Raw genomic sequence first — 20,335 nt, 5'->3', positions numbered from 1 at the left:
TGAGTGGGCCCTTTATACATGGTTAACACTGGTGTACTGTAACAGCGAATGTTTGCTGATTTTTATGAGTTAACTGCCCTCTCAGTGCTATCAGTGAGCAGAGAAATGTACTGTTTATAACCTACATTCGTGGTAATTATTACTGTAATACTCTCTAACTTAACCAAACATTCCTGATGTACCCAGACTGTTACATGCAATGGTTTAGACGTTGAGGATTTTTAAAAAAACTTATGGACTGTCTTGTTCTAGTTCATTAGATGCTCTTTCAAAAGTTTACCTCGGTGTTATGTATCACTGCGAACTCACATTTTGTTTCTCAGGCACACAGCTTTCCTTTACTGTGCATTTTAGTGTAGGAGCAATTTGAAAAAAATAGATGCAGGGAGAGACATTCTGCAATGTAAGGAGGTGCTTCTAATCTCCGGGTCCAAACTGTTTAGTGACATACACTCACATTCTGAACATAATCACTTTAGACATGCTCCATATTAGGTTGCCGAAACTGAATTTAGAAACGCAAATTAGAAATGGTATGTTATTTGGTAATGTGAGAGAGACTTTGAGTGACAGCAAAAATAAAGTCATTCTTTTTGTTGGCTAATAATATTATTGAAGTTCTTTTTAGCTTTATCTGCTTGTGGTGGAATGTGGGATTAAAGGGAGTTAACTTCTAATTGAATATTCTAAATATAATCACTTTGGACACGCTCTGTATTCAGTTGCCTAAATTGAATTTTGAAATGTTTAGTATGAATTACATGTTATTTTGAGTGCGACAGAGACTTGCAGTATCCAGGGAAGAAAAGCTCAACTGTTTTATTAGCTAGTTATATGTTTGAACTTTGATTTTAGTTTTATCTGCTTGTGAATGAATGTAGAAATAAAGGGAGCTAACTTCCAGTTGAATTTGTTTTTTGTAAACAAAATACATGCAACTATGATGTGAAACAGACCTGAAGCCACTCAAATTTACTTCCAAAGAAGCTATTCAGCAAAAGAAATATCCCAAGATGCGTATGTGTCCATGTTTAAGCAGAACCTCATGTAAAGACATGATCCAATGTGTTCGGGCTGTGCAAGCTGATACCAGGATCCAGTCTGAGCCTCCAGCAGGAAACCAACATGCTGAAGCTGTAAGCCTGCCCCTTCCGATGGCCGTATAAATCCTGGGCACTGGACCGTAATTCAACACTCCTGGGTCGGATATGTTTAGAAAGATCTTCGCAGAACCGCTTCCCACAAGTTATCAGAATGATTGTGTCGACACTTTTTCTCAGTTTGTTACTGACTTTCTTATCATGTGAGTGTTTGTTGTTCAAGTCTCTCTTTGTTACTGTCTCAATGTTAGTCTACGGCAGGAATGTAAAAGACTCAGCCATAATTTCACCAGCTTAATGCTCATAGTTTATTTGTTTTCTTTTTTAAAGGTGCCCAGTCGGAGGTTGTTTTGACCCAGCCAGAGGCAGAGACTGGCCGTCCCGCAGGCAGCCTGAAACTGACCTGTAAAACCAGCGGGTTCGATCTTGGCAGCTACACCATGAGTTGGGTCCGACAGGTTCCCGGACAGGGTCGAGAGTGGCTGCTGTACTACTATAGTTCATCCAGCAGTAACTATGCACCAGCGATTAAGGGTCGATTTACTGCGTCCAAAGACACTTCAAACAACATTTTCGCGTTGGACATGGGGAACCTGAAGATCGAAGACACCGCCATCTATTACTGTGCAAGAGACCACAGCGAGAGGAACCAGGGCTGGACCCATTCAAAAACAGCTCGAGGGAACATTTTGTCAATTCCATCATAAACTGACGGTCAGTACGAGTTTTAAATGCAATTATACCAACTGCAATCTGAAGCAGACCTCAGGCTGCCTCTTACAAAACTATCAAAGAGGAAATGTACCATTTAAACTAGCAAACTGGTGACACAATGGGACAATGTTTTGGGCATGTCATATGTACTGCTAACACTTCCATCAATTAAATGCTCGGACAAAATGTTCGTTTTAATATATCTGACAGCTCAGGAAATCACTGCTCATTGTTATGTCAACTATGGCATCAATTCTAAACATGATCAGAACTAAATGGTTCTTTCAAATGAAAATTGAGACCTCGTGTAAAGAACAGAGAATGAGTGTACTGGTTTACATCATTGTGATACTACAGTGGGTCACAGTGTTGTGCACAGCGACATCCTCATACAAAAAACACTGACAAGTGTTTATCTCAAATTGGTGATTACTACCATGGCAGGAGCGAGAAATAATGTGAGATGCAATTTAAACGCAATCCAGTAGTGCTAGTTTGTACAAATGTATAAATTTTTCTACCTTCTTCGTGTTGATTGTCAAGTTCAATGCAGACCAAACCTGGAAAAGTATTCCAAGCTTTCAAAATACAATGGATCGTAAAAGCTGGAATAACACACTGAATCATTTTTAGAGGAGTCTGAATCACTGCTTTCTAGGAAGTGAAGAAATTCTCTGCATTTTACAGTTTACAGTCTGTCATAGTATTTGACACAACGTGTCTCACAGTGATATAGCTGGAGTGACACTGCAATTATGACCAATACAAAAACCTATTCAGCCTCCATTGTTTGAAACTAGTCAGTGATTACTTCTACAAACCGTCTTAACTTGCAGTGCAGTATTAGTTCTGTGCGGTTTAATGCCAGTATCACTATTTAATTTGTGAAAGTGTTTGGGTAATTATCGATACACCAGTTGGGGATTTTGAGAATCAGCTCATGTGTTATTCTGTGAAGTATAAAACAGTATTAACATTAATCAAGAATGATCAGAATTCACTAGCGCAATTATGTGATGAAGATTTATCATGACTTTATTTTGCCTGTGGTTCTGAAAATTTAAAATGATGGTAGATTTTTGATTTGTTTTATGCAGAGCTAGTTATTGTGTGACCCAGTCCAGAGAATGTAACACTGTGACTATCTTGATTACTGGGGCCAAGGGACCATGGTGACAGTGACTTCAGGTAAGACCCTTGAACTTTCTTAGTGACTTTTTAAAAACTTTCTATTCATGGAACGAATTTCTGATTTAAATGAAACTCAGATTCTGTGCTGAGTTTGGTTTGGTTCGGATTGATTTTTGTTCAGACTGATTACGGACTTCAGTTAAGGCTCAGCAAATAGTTACAATGGGGATAATGGTGTCAGTTGCTCGTTGTATCGCTTTTTTTTGATCAGATGGGCATTCTGTGTGGCTGGGTTACTTGAAACACCTAATGTCTCTTAATCAGTCAGCTATAAATAATGGTTAATGTCAGTGACACCCTGACTGTGAGTTTTATTATCATCAACAAACGCTAAGAAATCAAAGATGTTCGAGATATTACTAAACATGATTAAAATATGCTAAAATATCATTATTCACTTCGTGAATATATGTTCTTACCCTGATTATATTTTCTCATTTATTTTGTTAATTAGTTGATGACAAGCAGGTTAGAAACTGTCATAAAATTTTCTTGCGGTGCTATATTGCATTCTGTTGATTAGATTTTGAGTTTGTTTTACTTGATTCTGTTGAATTGAGTTGATTGGATTTTGGCTTTGTTTTAGTTGGTTCGGTTTGAAATGTGTTGATTGGATTCTGACTTTGTTTTTACTTGGTTTTGTTGAATTGTGTTGATTGGCTTTTGAAATTGTTTTATTTGATTCTGTTGAATTGAATTGTTTGGATTCTGATTATGTTTCATTCAAATCTGTTGTTTTGAGTTGATTGGATTCTGATTTTATTTTCCTTGATTCTGTTGAATTGAGTTGATTGGATCTTATTCAGTTTGTGAAATTGATCAGCGTTTTCATGCTTTCTGTAATCGGTGTTTTCTTTCTGGTGAGGAGATTGACTCTCTGGATTACTTTTCATTACCAATATTTGTGAAGTTCTTTGGTTTTTCATGAATCATTTCTGCATTTGTTAAACTTATATGACACATTTTTCTCTGCTTGATTGAAAACATTACATCCATTTGTAACGGTCTGAAAAACAACTTAAGGCAGAAACCCGGAAGTGTGAGAAATGAAAAAAAACGAGTTTCTAAAGCATTGACTTTAAAAAAAAACTCAGTTCTAATTGTAAACTAACTGAATTTTATTTTGAGTAGTCTTATTCAAAATAAAATTTGGGACTAAAATCTGAAACTGCAGAATTGGTCAGATTATGTAATTGAAACGAACTTAAAATTATAATGTGGTAATATTTGTCCATTCAGTAATTTTGTTTTGACCATGAAGTGATTAATCAATATATGCCTTCAACCGCTCTACTGTGTGCTGCACAAGATTGTCACGATCAGGAAGGGTGTACAGGTTGGAAATAAATTGAATTGTTGCCAGAAATGTTACAGCTTTAAGTGTTAAGTCCCCTCACAAACAAGGCTGCTGTTATGACTTGTTATTTCTATTCAATTTAATCATTAGTTACCTGGATTCTGAGCAGGTTTGTTAGACTTCAATTTAGTTTTTTTTTGTGAGGTTACATCATGTTCTTGGTTCTGTTGAAAATGTTTGCAGAGCTAGTTCTGCTGCAAACACACCATGTTGTTATCTGGTGATCGTTGATCTGTTGAGGAGGGACTGTGCTTGGGTAACATTAAATATGTTATATTTGGGAAACCGTTTCTGGTTTCTCCATTGTTTTTGCAATGTTAACATGGTTGGTGACAGTGAACCGCTCCAGGTTCCTCATTCAATGAAATCAGCATGCGAGGTGAAATTTCATAAAGCCTATTATTAAGTGAAAGACAAATCGCAAAGGTTTTAGAAATGAAGGGAAAACAGATACCTTTGGGCGCCATTTTTACTTAAAAGTAATAATTAAGGATTAATCTAATCCATGCTTTACAATCCACATTCAGAACTCCACTATCTAGTTCAATCACAAGGTCTGTCTTTGGACAGTTTACAAGTCATAGAGAAATATAAATAGAATTTCAAAAGTGTAATATTCTAATAGTTCTTGCTCTTGAGCAAAAATGCCATGACTGTGTTATAATTGATCAAGAAACACCTTTCAATTCCGCTGTACACTACATACATATTTTTCTGGCTGGAAAAGATCATTGGCAAAGACCATTTGAAAATTCTGCTCAATTCTATGAAGAACAGGTCAGTTTCACTGCTTTGATCAGTTTCACACGTAACTTGAGTTAATTAATTGTTATGTCCCTGATTAAACTGGATTTACAGGATAAAATAAAACATTAACTGAATTATTTAATCTGCACAGTGCTTTAGGTGTTCCCAATCTGTGCATTTTAAATAAATAGTTACATTTTCCAACAAAATATCAACTGAGGAGTCATTATTTCGAAACAACTGCTATAGTGAATTATGTGACCAAGGCCAAATTTCGAATTAATTAAAATAATCCACTCATGAACTCGCAGGGCAGCATGGTGCCTCAGTGGTTGGCACTGCTGCCTCACAGTGCCAGGGTCCCAAATTCGATCCCACCCTCGGGTGACTGCCTGTGTGGAGTTTGCACATTCTCCCTGTGTCTGCGTGGGTTTCCTTCGGGCGCTCTGGTTTCCTCCCACAGTCCAAAAGATGTGCAGGTCAGGTGATTGGCTGTGCTAAATTGCACACAGTGTTCAGGGATGTGTAGGTTAGGGTGCATTAGTCAGGGGTAAATATACATTAGGGGGAATGGGTCTGGGTGGGCTACTTACTGTTCAGAGGGTCAGTGTGGAATTGTTGGGCCAAATGGCCTGTTTCTATACTGTAGGAGCCCTACTTTTAAAACCATGGGAGTGCTTGCTGCAAACGCAGAGAATTCATTTTACATCGATGTGTTCAGACACATGCAGAGTTCACAAATTTGCAGAAGACATGAACTAGAGGATAACAGAGCACATTGTTTATTCAGACACTGAAAAGAGAGTAATATTTATTTTAGTTAATATACTTGACCGATTTATTGCAATGTAGCGATCGGAAGGAATCTGCTCACATTGGTTAAGTGTGACAATCATTTAGATTAGATTTCCTGCAGTATGTATCGGGCCATTTAGCCCAACAAGTCGACACCGACCCTCTGAAGAGAAACTCACCCAGACCCATTCCCCTACCCTATATTTACCCCTGACTAATGCACCTAACACAATGGATGATACAGCATGACCAGTTCACCTGACATGCACATCTTTGGATTGTGGGAGGAAACCCACACAGACACAGGGGAGATTGTGTAAACTACACATAGGCAGCCACCCGAGGCTGGAACCGAGACTGGGTACCTGGATCTGTGAGGCAGCAGTGTCCACATTTACTTCGACATCCGCTAAAGCGGGCAACTCCAGACAGAAGCATGTTTTCAATTCATACCTTTTTAAACATTTTCGTTCATTAAAAGCAGTTAACAAGAAAATGACCTTGCCCTAATTCCTTCAACAGAAATGCTTTCCACACTGGAATGCAGTATTGACTTTATGCAGTGCATGCAAAATCTCCACAGTTCAAGGAACGTTTTAAGAATATGTAAAAATAATTTCGAGAATAATCCATTTCCTCAGGATCTGTGCTTTAATTGGTGATATTTCCCACCTCAATAATTTTGTTAAATACAATGACTTATTAAGTTTATTAACTCAGTGGTTATTTATGTTCATTGTGAACACAGTCTTGTTCACATTAATCCTCTGGTTAGTTCCTCTGATGAATGTTCAATTACAGTGAATATATTTGACGTGAGGAGTTGAGCAATGTATCCTCTAGGATTAAGTCTGTTGTGCAGTTTGTTTCAGTGCTATGTCTGACTAACTTGGCAATGGTCCTGACCATTTGTAGATTGTCCTGTTCGGATACCTGAATCTCAGACAGTTCAATTTCATCTCGCGCTTCAAAACCACTTTTATCTGCCAGAAATACAATATTCGATTAGGTGCCCCAGAATTGAGAGCCCTGACTAAGTTGTTCCAATCAGAACGAACGTTTCAGGAACAAAAGGCAGATAGCAAGAGTTTTGAAATTGGTTGTTGGCAACAAGAGATATTTGACTGAGCTAGGCAGAGGGAAATATGCTGTATATTTTCTTTGTGCCTCAGTTATGCAGGACATATTCCGTGGCACAATGTAGAATCAGAATTTTTTTGCATCTTATTATTTGAAAACCTATTATCAGCTTTTAATGTCACTGGCAACGGTCATATTACACTTCAAAACATTTTAATCTTTTCCAAACTAAGTCGACCGTCTGGTGCAGCAACATTCACAGGGGAAAGAGGAAGGGAGTTCTAGGTTGGAATCTAGTGACAGTGAATTGATGGCAATGCAATTCCTAGATTTATTCCGCTGTAGTTACCATAGAGTTTGAACAATTTGGAGCTGCTGTCAAAGCATTCTTGGATAAATGTTGAAATGTTACTTTCATTGTACAAACATTCTGGAACAATCCCTGGTTGTTGGAAGGTGATAATAACTAACATGGTTTATGTACTGTCAAAACAGGTGGGCTGTGTTCTCCGTGATAGTGTCAAGCTCATTGTGTTCAGGTCTGTTGTGATGTTGTATTAGAGTCCCTGATTCTGTGCCAGGTGGCCTGTGTTCACTTACAACCTGTTAGAGAGGTATGTAACACAATCTCTTATCAGGTTACTTCAGTGCAAGAAAGCAGATTGACATGTTTGGGTGTTTGTTGGAATTCCACTCACAGAGGCCAATGAAATCTATTCAATCGCAGTCCTGACTTGTGTCTCTTAGATATTAAACAGAAATTTGGTGGTTAGCAGCTTTTTCCAGATCAATATTTGTTCACAAGCTTTTGGGCATTGCTAGATGGGGTTAATGGAGTAAGTGCTCAAAGAAATCCCAGCTTTTGATTTACTGTTCTAACAATATCATTTATAACTAATCCAGAATGAATCATTTTCGAAGCATATTTGATGAGATTAGGCTTAGGCTGGTTTACTTTATATTAAACCAGTGCTGGAGCTGAATTTGATTGTTCAGTACGGTGGGAGTTCCGCTAAATTCAACACTTGCTGCAGATGGTGATAGCTTTTCAGTTGGTCTTCAATTGCTATCTCAGACCATCCAGTACCTCTGCTAAGAATTCTTTTTCCAACAGGAGTCAAGCCAACGTAATCACTGTTTATCTCAACAGGTGTGAGCTCTTGTGCCAAAAACATGAAAACAATTTGGTGAAGAGGGGGGCGGGGGTCTCTGGATGCGAAAGGTTAACCTTGCCTTCTCTCCCCAGGAGCTGCTAGACCTGCTGAGTTTCTTCAGAAATTTCTGTCTTTATTTTGGTTTTCTAGCATTTAAAGTTTGTTGTTTCATTGAAAAAAGTTCTGTTCGATAAATCACGTTCTTCAGAGAAAAGATGCATTTGAACAAATTGCGAATGTTCAGAGATATTAAATATCAGAGAATCATTGAATTGGAGCGCCCTGATCTCGAGCTGTAGTTTCACAAGAAACTATTATGAAGTAACAACACACTCCAGAGCGCAGTGGCTGCTGTAATTGGGTGGAAGTTATTTTGATCACTCAGATAGAGGATGTCAATGATCCCGTTCCAAATAATCAACTGAAGGTTTTTTTTTAAAGCATGTGTGAAACAATTACTTTGTTGAAATATTTTAATAAAAAGTGTTCACCGCCAGTGCTAGCTTAACGAATGACACAATGAGAGGAAGATCGGAGCAAGAGGAGGGCACTCAGCCCCTCGAGCTGTTCCAGCACTTACTTCGATCATGGAGCATCTGTGAGCTAAATCCACAGGTCTCCCTTTGGCTAAAACTCTTTAACACCTTTGATTAACAAGTAAAAACTATCCCAGATTTACTGATTCGACTGCCCGTAACAAAGAGAGACACCATTTCTGAAAGACATTCCTGTGAGTACTGTGACACAATGAGGCTGGAATTAATTGCTCATGAAAGTAAACTTTCAATCTCTGACAATTTCCAATTGAAACATCCCAATCACCATATTTCATTAATTTGACACTATACTTCCCTGGAATAAAGAAATATAAAGTGTGATTGCCTTGCTAAAAATGCGGGAAGCTTCCTTCCTATTGTATGGTTAAGAAATAGCTCTGTTCATTCAGTGAAAACACAGTCAAATCACACAAAATGAAACCACGTGCCTCAAATAATTTTCAATTCTTCCAGTGGTTGTTTGAATCTCTAGACAGGTGTGGAAGTGTCCGACTTTTTATATCGCCTTGAGAAACCAGTTATCATCAGTCTATTTGAATTGCTGAAGTTTGTGTGGTATTAGCACATTCACAGCGCTGTTAGGAAGTGGGCCCCATGGCTGTGATTGAGGAAGAGGAAACGGCAGAGAAATAGTTGAGAGTCAAGTTGAAGTCTAATTTGGAGGAGAGCTTTCAGTTGAAGCATTTACATGCATGTGCGCCCTTATCCTCAAGGATCACAGCTTTGGAACATGCTGCTGAAGGGACATGTCAGCATGCAAACTGGAAGCTGAAGAAGGTCCCTCGGCCCCTCTAGAATGCTATTCCATTCATGGGATCATCATGAATCTCGCTGCTCACCAGTCTTCCCAACACACCGATAACATTGAACCTGATTGTTTACTGTTCAGCAAAAGAATGGTGAAGCTTTGGAATTCTCCACCACAGAAATTGATTGAGGACTAAACATTAAATGATTTCAAGAAGGAGATAGATTCCTTCAATCCTTAAAAAAATGCTCCGGATATGTGGGAGAAAGGCAAACAGGGTACAATATTGGTTGAAAGCCATGAAAACATTGAATGGGACATGGTTTGTAAGTTTGCACGTAACACCAACATTGGTGGTATAATTGGCAGTGAAAGTTATCTAAACGTACAATGAGATCTTGATCAGCTGGGCCAATGGGCTGAGGAGTGGCAGATTGAGTGTAATTTAAATGAATACGACGTGTTGCTTTTTGAGAAGTCAAATCAGGTCACAACTTACAGAGTTAATGGTAGGGCACTGGGTAGTGATGTTGAACACAGCGCCCTGAGGGTCCAGACTCATAGAGTCTTACAGAGTTCATGGTAAGGCACTGGGTAGTGATATTGAACACTGAGGACCCTGAGGGTTCAGATTCAAAGATTCTTGAAAGCGTTGTCTCAAGTAGCTAGTGTGCTGAAGGCGTTTGGCACATGTACCTTCATTGGTCAGAGCACTGAGTGCAGGAGTTGGGGGCTTCATGTTGTAACTGTCCAAAACATTGGAATGAACTGCCAGAGGAAGTGGTAAATGCAGAGATAGGTCCAACATTTAGAAGACATTTGAACAGCTCCAGGAACTGGATAGGTCGGGATGGATATGGGCCAAAGGCAGGCAAGTGGAATTAGTTTAATTTGGGAACTCTGGTCAGCATGGATGAGCTGGACCAAAGGAACTGTTTCTGTGCTGTACGAATTTATGACTCACTGACTTTATGGTGGAGTAGGCTCAAAATTGGAAGGTGGTGAGTAAGTGAGGGGCTAGATTGGGCATGTGGGAGAGTTTGGGCTGGTAGGCTGTGAGGTGTTGGCTGGCTGCTGGGTAAGCTTGCATGCACTCTGTCTGGCAAGGTGGCATCAAGGTAAATGGTAATGGTCACAGGATAATTTGGTCGAATTGTGCTTGGTTGGTGAGGGGTAGTTTGAGCTGAAATGCAGGAGGTCTGTCTTTGCCAGGCTGGTTTATGGAGAGGTGAGCAGGATGCCAGGCTAGTTAGTGTAGAGGTGGGCAGAGTGCCAGGCTGGTTAGTGTAGAGGTGGGCAGTGTGCCAGGCTGGTTAGTGTAGAGGTGGGCAGAGTGCCAGGATGTTTCGGGGGTGGAAGGTCACTGTAATGAAGTGACAGGGGGACGTGTTGTCGAAATGCAAAGCTCGGAGTCTGGCAAAATGGTGGGTGGTAAAGCACAGATGTGAAAGGAGCTGGGATGCAATGTGCACAGGTTGACTTGGGTAAGGTGAGAGGTCAGTGATCAAGGGCTGAGGTCATGTCTTGGGTAGTGGGCTTTTGTCAGAGGTTGTGAAAATGATGGTGCCAGGTCCTGTCAGGGCCAGATTCACCATGGGCCAGGTGCAGGGCGGCAGGAGTGTAAATGAGTGAAAGGAATTGAGATCATATGTCCATCTGCAATATAGAATATAGAACATTACAGTGCAGTACAGGCCCTTCAGCCCTCAATGTTGCGCTGGCCTGTGGAACCATTCTGAAGCCTATCTATCCTACACGATTCCATTTTCATCCATATGTTTATCCAATGACCTTTTCAATGCCCTTAAAGTTGGTGAGTGTACTATTGTTGCAGGCAGTGTGTTCCATGGCCCTACTACTCTCTGAGTAAAGAAACAACCTCTGACATCTGTCATCTATGTCCTCTCCTGCTAGCCATCACTATTCAAGGGAAAAGACTTTCACTGTCCACCCTCTGTTTATCTTTTATGTCTCAATTAAGTAACCTCTCAACCTTCTTCTCTCAAATAAAAACAGCCTCAAGACCCTCATCCTTTCCTCATTAAACCTTCCCACCATACCAAACAACATCCTGGTAAACCTCCTCTGAACTCTTCCAAAGCTTCCACATTCTCCCTATAATGTGGTGACCAGAACAGTACACAATACTCCCAAGTGCAGCCACACCAGAGTTTTGTACAGCCGCAGCCTAACCTCGTGGTTCTGAAACTCATTCCCTCTATCGATGAAAGCCAACACAAAGTATGCCTTCTTAACAACTCTATCAAACTGGCTGGCAACTTTTAGGGATCTATGTACATGGACACCGAGATCTCTCTGCTCAGCTACACTACCAATATGGATTGCCTTGGATGTGTTTCGTGTGATAGGGGTTGTGTGTTCCCGGCATGAATGGGTGTATAGCAGGGTAGGGTTTGTCAATGTGAGTGGGAATTTAGGTCTAGACAGAATAAGTGCAGTGGTTAGTCTGAGACATGAGGTTTGGTGGTGAACTGTGTGTCAGTTTGATAGTTATTAAAGTTAAAGATTACTTGTTCATTTCTCAAATCATATTTACGTAAATACTCAGCTGTAACACTCCAAAGTCTCTGAACCTTAATGGTCCTCCATTTTTCAGAGGCCTCCAGAATTCAGAGAATTGTAAATGAGATGTTTCAACTTCCAGACAATTGGCATGAGTTCAGCCGTGACAGCCATCCTCCCCGTCCCAGTGCTCAGCTCCTGCCTGTGCTGCTGCTGCAGTGACCTTCCTCCCAGAGAGAACATTCTGCCTTGCATTGATAAGTGAGGAAGGCTCACTGGACCTGATTTCCAAGTATGGGGACGGCAAACACGAGGGGACACAACTTTAAAGTGAGGGGAGATAGGTATAAGACAGATGTCAGAGGTAGTTTCTTTACTCATTGAGTAATAAGGGTATGGAATGCTTTGCCTGCAACGGTAGTGGATTCGCCAAGTTTAAGTACGTTTAAGTCGTCATTGGGCTAACATATGGACGTACATCGGATAGTGTAGGTGGGATGGGCTTCAGATTAGTATGACAGGGCAGCGCAACATCGAGGGCCGAAGGGCCTGTACTGCGCTGTAATGTTCTATGTTCTATGATTCACTCTGACTTCTCTCCGGGGGTACTGCCAGCTGTTGGGTATTTCCAGCAGCACGGCACCTCGTGGGGCAGCACGCTGGTTCCGTGGTTAGTGCTGCTGCCTCACAGTGCTCGGGACTCGGGTTCCATTCCAGCCTCGGGTGACTGTCTGTTGGAGTTGGCACTTTCTCCCCACGTCTGTGTGCGTTTCCTCCCACAGTCCAAAGATGTGCAAGTTAGGGGAATTGCAAATGTTGTGTTCAGTGATGGGGAGGTTAGGTGCATTAGTCAGGGTTAACTGTAGCATAATATGATAGGGGAATGGGTCTGGATGCGTTACTTTTCAGAGGGTGGGTGTGGACTTGTTGGGCCAAATGGCCTGTTTGCACACACTGTAGAATTTCAATGAATCTGCATTTCCTTGGTTTGTAGTTTGTGAAACTTCTCTGCTCTTCACAGCAATCCAGTGAAAGTGTCAGTTGGTGAGATCTTCAAACAGTTACTGGGGTGGGATCAGGATGTTCTTCTTCCGAAATTATATGGCAATGGTCAAGGTCGAGGACATGTTTCTAAAGAGGGAACCAATGATCATGATCAGCAACTGGTAGGAAACAAAAATAAACCCCAGTTATGCTGTCGACTTCAGCGGGAGCATACTGGCAAAAGTTTACAGCTGAGGATACATTTGAGTAACTGATAAGGTCAAATTAACAGAAACTAACATGCTCAATTGGTCATTCTGTTGTAGAGACACCATCTCCCCCCACGCTTTATGGCCTGGTCTCCTCCTGTCAGGAGTACAACACCGGTTCTGTGATCTTTGGTTGTTTGGCGATGGACTATTCCCCTGATGTCACCAAGGTAACCTGGAAGAAAGGTGGGGAGCTAATCACGACTGGATTGAAGACTTACCCATCAGTGAGAAACAAGAAGGGAACCTACACCCTGAGCAGCCAGTTAACCCTGCCCGAGTCAGCGGTAGATTGCCCCAGCAAAATCTACTGTGAGGTTCAACACAGCGGGACACACAAGAGCAAAGAAATGCCATGTCCAGGTACGTGTTGTAGGAACTGAGATAAACAGATCATCTGTGATTAACATGAATAAGGCATTATTTATAACCGTTTTCACAGAATCACCTTATACAGCACAGGAAAAAGGCCCTTTGATCCATCCAATTCACGCCTATCAATAACAGCCACCTAACTATTCCAGTCTCATGTGCCAGCCTTGTGTGACTTGCCCTTGCAAGGATACTTCATACTTATAATGAGGGGCTCAGTCTCTACATGACTTATAGGTGCTGAGCTCCAGGCTAACACCACCCTCTGTTTGATTTTGTTTTCCCCTGAGATCCACTTGGAACCTCCTGGCCTTACCTTCACCCTGTGCCCCTGAGGCATTGATCTCTCCATCAAGGGGAAAGGTTTCATCCAGTTTATCCTGTCCTATGCCTAAAATAATTCTAGACATCATGGTAATCTTCTCCCTAATTCTCCTCTGCTCCAAGGAAAACCCCTGTCTCTCTAAACTAGTTTCATAACTAAAACCCTCCAACCCAGGCAAGACCCTGGCAAATCTCATCAATACTGCCTTCAGTGTAATCACATTCCGTCCATAACATGCACACAACGCTTCGGTATGGCCTAACCAGTGTTTTATTAAGTTCCAGTATCATCTCACCACTATTCATTGTCAATGTCTAGGCTAATAAAAGCAAATATCCTCCCACCTTCTTAGCCTCTTTATCCAGACGACACAGTACTATAGGGGATCGGTGGGTACATGCACCAAAGATCCTCAGGCCTTTTCAGGGTTCCACCATTCAAAACGTCATACCTCACAGATTCTTCTGCCGATTTACGTCACCTTACATTTATTCAGAATAATTTCCATTTGCAACTTTTCTCTTCACATACAACCAACCCTTTTATATCCTCCTGCAATCTAAAGCCATTATGCTCATGACTTACCAACATGACAGTTTTCATTTCATCTGTGAATTCACTGGTTAATCCTCCTAAATTTGAATCTCAATCATTGGTATGTAAGAGAAATAGCACGGAAATCAACACCAATCCCTACAGAACACCAGGAGACATAGATTTCCAGTCACGCAGACACCCGATGACTATTAACCCCTGCTCCATCACTCAGCCAGTTCTAGATCCAATCTGTCAAATTAACTCGGATCCCATTGACTCTGATTATTGCTATCATTTGGACATCGAGTTATCTCTATGAAAACTACTATCAAGTTGTTACAGGTGACTTCCTCTCAATAAAACCGTGCTGAAACTTGTTGATTTATCTTGCAAATGAAGACTAATTTCACTTCTCAATAGTTTCCTTACCACTGAGACTAGCTTGACAGATCTGTGGTTTCATTATTTATCCCTTCCTTCGTCCTGCATAACAGTACAACGTTGGCTGATCTACACTCACTCGGCCACTGCTGTGGCCAGACAGGAATTCTAAATTATTGTCAGCAACCCAACTATTTCATCCTTTGCATCGCTCAACCGCTTGGTATACTTTTCATCTGCCCTGGAAATATAACCACTTTTCATTCAGCAAGACAACACAGAACATCACGTCATGTGTCCTAATTTCTGAAAGTACATCACAACACCCCTCCATGATTTCTGTCCCCACACTGTCCCTCTTACTAGTGAACACTGACACAACACATTCGTTTTGACCACAACCAAATCCTCCGGCTCCACTCCAATAATAACACTTAATGGGCATTACTGTTTCCCGAATAATTCTTTTATTATGAATGAGTCTGTAACTTTAAAAAACATTTTCCTTTATTTTGATTGCTATTATTTTCTCATGGTCCCTTTTGCTCTTCTAATTCCTTTGTCTTTCAAACTCCCCCTTGCACGTTCTGTACTCCATATTAGTTTCTATTGTTTTGAGATTTCAGTCTCGACCGGAAGCCTCCCTTGTTTCTCTTTATCTCCCCCTCCATGCCCTTTGGTGTCCAGAGCCCGCTGCATTCTTGGTACCACGCAGTGGCTTCCTGGGAAATGCCCTCCCTGTGATTTTCCTATCTCTTTCTTAAATGTGTCACACTGCTCTGACTCAGATTTACCAATTAGTGTCAGCTTCCAGTCCACTCTGGTCAAATCATAACCTGATCTTACTAAAACTGTCCTTCCCCTTTTCAGAACTTTGGGCCAATTTCTATTCCTTTGCAGTACAATCTGAAATCCAACTGATTTACGATCACTGTCTGCAAAGTGCTCCACCATTGGTGTTTTACCCACTGGGTCGACTTCATTCCTAAAAGTTAAGTTCCGGTTCACCCCTCTCTTGCAAGATCTGGATTAAAATTCTCTGTATTAAACACATACTTTGTTCAAACATTCTCCTGGGGGCATTTTTAGAATTGTGCTCCCTCTAAACTTTTGACAAAATGAATATCCAAGCCTATGCTGAGGAAGTTAAAAACCTCTTTTCTCATTCCCCTATTTAATTTACATGTCTCTGAAATTTGCCCATGTATTTGCACTTGGTATTTTGGACCAATAGTAAGGTCTATCGTGCTCTCCCAGTAGTTATGTTTGTTGTATTTTGGTTTTGGAGTACTGTCCATTTGCCTTTGTTTGAGGAGGTATCCATGATTTCATTTCTCTTTACAGCCTAAAATACTCTTGTCAGAATTGCGACAGAAGCTTTATTCAGTACCGCACACCCCCGCCCCCATCATTTTCCATCTCTCCCTGTCTCGCCTGAAGGCACGAAATGCTGGAATATTGAATAGCCACTCCTGCCCGGCTCTCAATATGTCTCCGTGATAGCAACGACACCATTTCTTCATTTATGCCAGTAATTCGTCTGCCTTGTTCATCAGACTCTGTCATTAAAACGAATACCATCCAATGTTGCTATCTCCCTTCTGATGTTACCGGCCTATAGTTTCTGTGCCTCCTTGACTCCCTTTCTGTGTCCTCTAAGTTTAGCCTTTCACATTGTCCTGCTGGTCTTTCTGTGTGGATCCCAGCTTCTCCAGCACTCTGCACAATTATGATTCTTGTATCCATTAAGCACAAGAAACCTTGATATATGAGAACTGATTGTATTTGTTATGAAATTCATCGGATAATGTATGTGATGTGTTTCCTAACGGTCCAGACATTCTCCCACCAACTCTTCTCCTAACTGTGAGCTCCAGTGAAGAAATCGCAAGCAGAAAGCTTGCAACCGTCGTCTGTTCAATCATCGAGTTCCATCCGAAGTCAATCTCCGTGAGTTGGTTGAAAAATGGCCGACCCTTGGATTCTGGCTTCTTCACGTCTCCCGTGTGTGAGGCGAACGGGAACTTCTCGGTGACGAGTCGGCTGATGGTCCCTGATGGTGAATGGTATAACAGTGCGGTCTATACCTGCCAGGTCACTCATGGAGAGAACACTCAAAGTAAAAACATCACCGCACTCCAGGGTAAGAGACACACACTGAGAGAGCTACAAATCACTCTGAACTCTGATGTGAATCAAACACACTAATTTATCAGGCGGAGTAAACAGCACGGTACAGCTTCTCATTTCCCAACATGCCACGTATCTCATTTCAGTTTGAGTGTTACGTTAGCATTGCTCATAATTCAACCTTTTGGCAAGTCAGAAAAGCATGTTTCCTCTCTGTTGAAGATAGATATATAGACAGTGAGCTTTGTTAAATAGTTTGTTGCCTGACCATGCTGGGAGAGGCATTCAGAGTGCTACATCCTTGCCTGGTAGCTGCTTCAAGGATAAGTTTGGGGTGGAGGGGGATATTGGAGAGATATCTGATTGAAACATAGAAAATACTGAAAGACTGAGGTCGAGTGAATGTGGAATAGGTGTTTGACTGGTAGGCGAGACTAGGACCCAAGAGCACAGTCTCAGGGTCAAAGGGGCACCGTTTAGAATTGAGATGGTAGGAATTTCTTCAACCAGAGGGTGATGAGTCTGTGGAACATGTTGCTGCAGAGGGCTGTGGAGGCCAGGCCATTGTGTGTATTCAAGCCGGAGATAGATCGGCTCTTGTTTAGTACGGGGAGAAGGCAGAAGAATGGCTTTAGCCCGAAATGTCGATTTTCCTGCTCGTTGGATGCTGCCTGACCTGCTGTGCTTTTCCAGCATCATTCTGATCTAAACTCTGGATTGGCCGAACAGCCTTATTCTGATCCTCTATTAAATTGACGTGGTTAAAATATGCAGTGACCCTTACTTGAAAATAAATCAAAATGCGTTCAATGCTTCATTCCCTGCTCAGGAATGACCTGTTTATTGGACATTGTACGACATCGATTTTTATCTGGTACTGAGCTCTTTAACTTCATTTATGGGATCAGACCACAGACCAAGTGGGTATCACATTTGATGAACTGGGATAAACGTGATCTCACTGAGCTTCTTTAAGATGCTCTCTGTAATTAGTGGATGAGGCAGGAGAATAAATTCTGGTGGGAATGCTACAATAGGGATGAATGAACTAGGATCTCGAGACAGGCTGATTTAGCCTGCTTTGGGGTGGCGATGTTTACACAGTGAGTAGTGGATGTCTATAAAATTAGTGACATTTCCATCGCGTTTGTAGATTAATTTAAGACGCTTTTGTTTGTTTATTTTCTCTCCTGCTCTATGAAGAAATTAAAAAATGCAGCTGGGTAAATAAAGTGAAAGTACAGACCAGTTATGAACTAACTGAATGGAGGGAAAGACTTAAGGAGATGGGTGTCCTTCTCGATATCCAATGCTGTACTCAATGTCTTGTTTTCAGATCTATTCCAAACACAGCCCACGAGGAACAATGACATAAATTAGAGAATGACATTACACCAATAACGCAAAGTATTTTTAATCATGTTAAATATAATGAACAGAATTTCCATGGCTGTTCACTGCTTCTGTAACACTTTAGAACTCTGCAAAGAGAATAATTATTATTTATTATAATCTGTCCAAAATTTGGGATTTGATTTGGCAGTCAGTGTGACCAGCAGCACTTGCACCTAAAGGTTATGAACATGGAAATGAACTCATTATATTCAGATTACTCTTGTCACAAGTATCAATAGATGGTCTTAAGTGAGAGACAAACTCTGAAAGAAAGGTCATTCCATGGGTTACATGATGGTATCTTTGATGATTTTACTTTTTTCACGGTTTCACTTGTTACAAAGCCAGTGTTCTTTCGGAATAATTACACAGGATATGTTATAGGTAATCACAAATGTTTCACAGATCAAAATACATCAACAATAGTAAGCATCGTTTCAGCAATAGTTGGAGTTGCCATTTTGAAGGTGGTGTCTTCACCCTGTGAAGGAGTAATCTGAAGATTGGCTGTTTGTATCAGAAATGGACATTTTTCATTGACTTTGATTTTTGTTTCATAGAAGATACCGAGTGCCACCCTAACACCGTTAAAATCCTCCCACCACCAGTAGAACAAGTCTTACTGGAGGCGACGGTGACATTAACCTGCGTTGTGTCCAATCTTCCTTCTGGAGTCAATGTCACCTGGAGACAAGAAAAGAAGCCTCTGAAATCGGAAATTGCTGAGCAGCCTGGACAGAATCCCGACAGCGTGATCAGCAAATTAGACATTTCTACTGAAGCCTGGCTGAGTGGCGTTACTTTTGAATGTGTGGTGTACCATCAGAATCTACCGACTCCGCTGAGAGACTCCATCCACAAGGAGAAAGGTGAGCGGTGAGATTAAAGCACAAAGGATCCCATGGGTAATCCAGATCCAGTTACATCAATGGCAGGCTTTGATTGGAAATGAACCAACACCGTTGGGAGCATTAACGATGCATCTGAAGGCAGGATAGCTAGGTAGCTGATTCAGAAAAAGATGGACCAAAGGATATTGTATTCTGATTAAGTCACATAAGGTGGGAAGAAGCCTGGGTTGTGATGTCACCATCAGCAATGACAAATTGCCAGAATGTCCTCGTTGTGGGCTGAAACATGGAGGCAACTTTCACATTAAACTTTCCTTTTTTTTTACTGAACAGTATGTGTACCATACTGCTCCTTTAAAAAACGAAAGTGAATAAATCCCAAATTAAACATGGCGTATTTTAATATTTAGTGAAATTTTGATATTGGTTCAGGATTTTTTTGATTGATTCATATTTGTCCAAATATTCTGCAGTGATTAATCCGCTGGAGCCATCAGTGTCGGTCCTCCTGCCACCAACAGAAGAAATCTCCGCTCAGAGGTTTCTCTCCCTCATCTGTTTAGTGAGAGGTTTCTCCCCCCGAGAGATCTTCGTCAAGTGGACAAACAATGACAAGCCGGTGAATCCCAGTAACTACAAGAACACCGAGGTGATGGCGGAGAGTGACAACACCTCCTTCTTCATCTACAGCCTGTTGTCCATTACAGCGGAGGAGTGGGCCAGCGGTGCTTCTTACTCCTGTGTGGTGGGACATGAAGCGATTCCATTGAAGATCATCAACAGAACAGTCGATAAATCCAGCGGTAAACCGAGTTTTGTAAACATTTCACTTGCACTGATGGACACTGTTAATTCATGTCAATAAAAAATCTCAAAGTTGCATTTAATAATTCAACAGAAGTAATGAAGTGTTTTTTTTCCTCCAGTTGTGAGTTAAATACTGAATTAGTTGTTTCTCACTCTGACTTACATTGCATCTGTGTAGTTAAAGTGGATTATTAACAGGTCTAGGACGAGTGTCTTGTGCAGTTAATGTTCTCTGCTCAGATACACCCTGGGTCAGAGACAGAGTAAATCTCACTCATTGCAGGATTCCACCAAGTACCTTATTCATCCTAAATCCCT

At 41.1% G+C, this 20,335-nt stretch overlaps 1 gene segment (V, D, J or C); it reads left to right on the top strand.

Annotated features, from left to right (window-relative positions):
- Positions 1–1,216: 1,216 nt before the first annotated feature.
- Positions 1,217–20,110, top strand: LOC148137757 (Ig heavy chain C region-like). The segment is given in 7 exon segments: positions 1,217–1,303; positions 1,431–1,749; positions 2,962–3,002; positions 13,277–13,582; positions 16,672–16,977; positions 18,920–19,228; positions 19,684–20,110. Coding segments are annotated over 7 exon segments (1,722 nt in total).
- The last annotated feature ends 225 nt before the right edge of the window (positions 20,111–20,335 follow it).

This window comes from Chiloscyllium plagiosum, unplaced genomic scaffold, assembly GCF_037043375.1.
Source record: "Chiloscyllium plagiosum isolate Xiang-an unplaced genomic scaffold, Cpla_swu_hap1 HiC_scaffold_42, whole genome shotgun sequence".
In the NCBI taxonomy this organism is placed as follows: Eukaryota; Metazoa; Chordata; class Chondrichthyes; order Orectolobiformes; family Hemiscylliidae; genus Chiloscyllium; species Chiloscyllium plagiosum.
The sequence above is the reverse complement of the archived record's forward strand: the minus strand, read 5'-3'. Positions and strand labels throughout refer to the sequence as shown.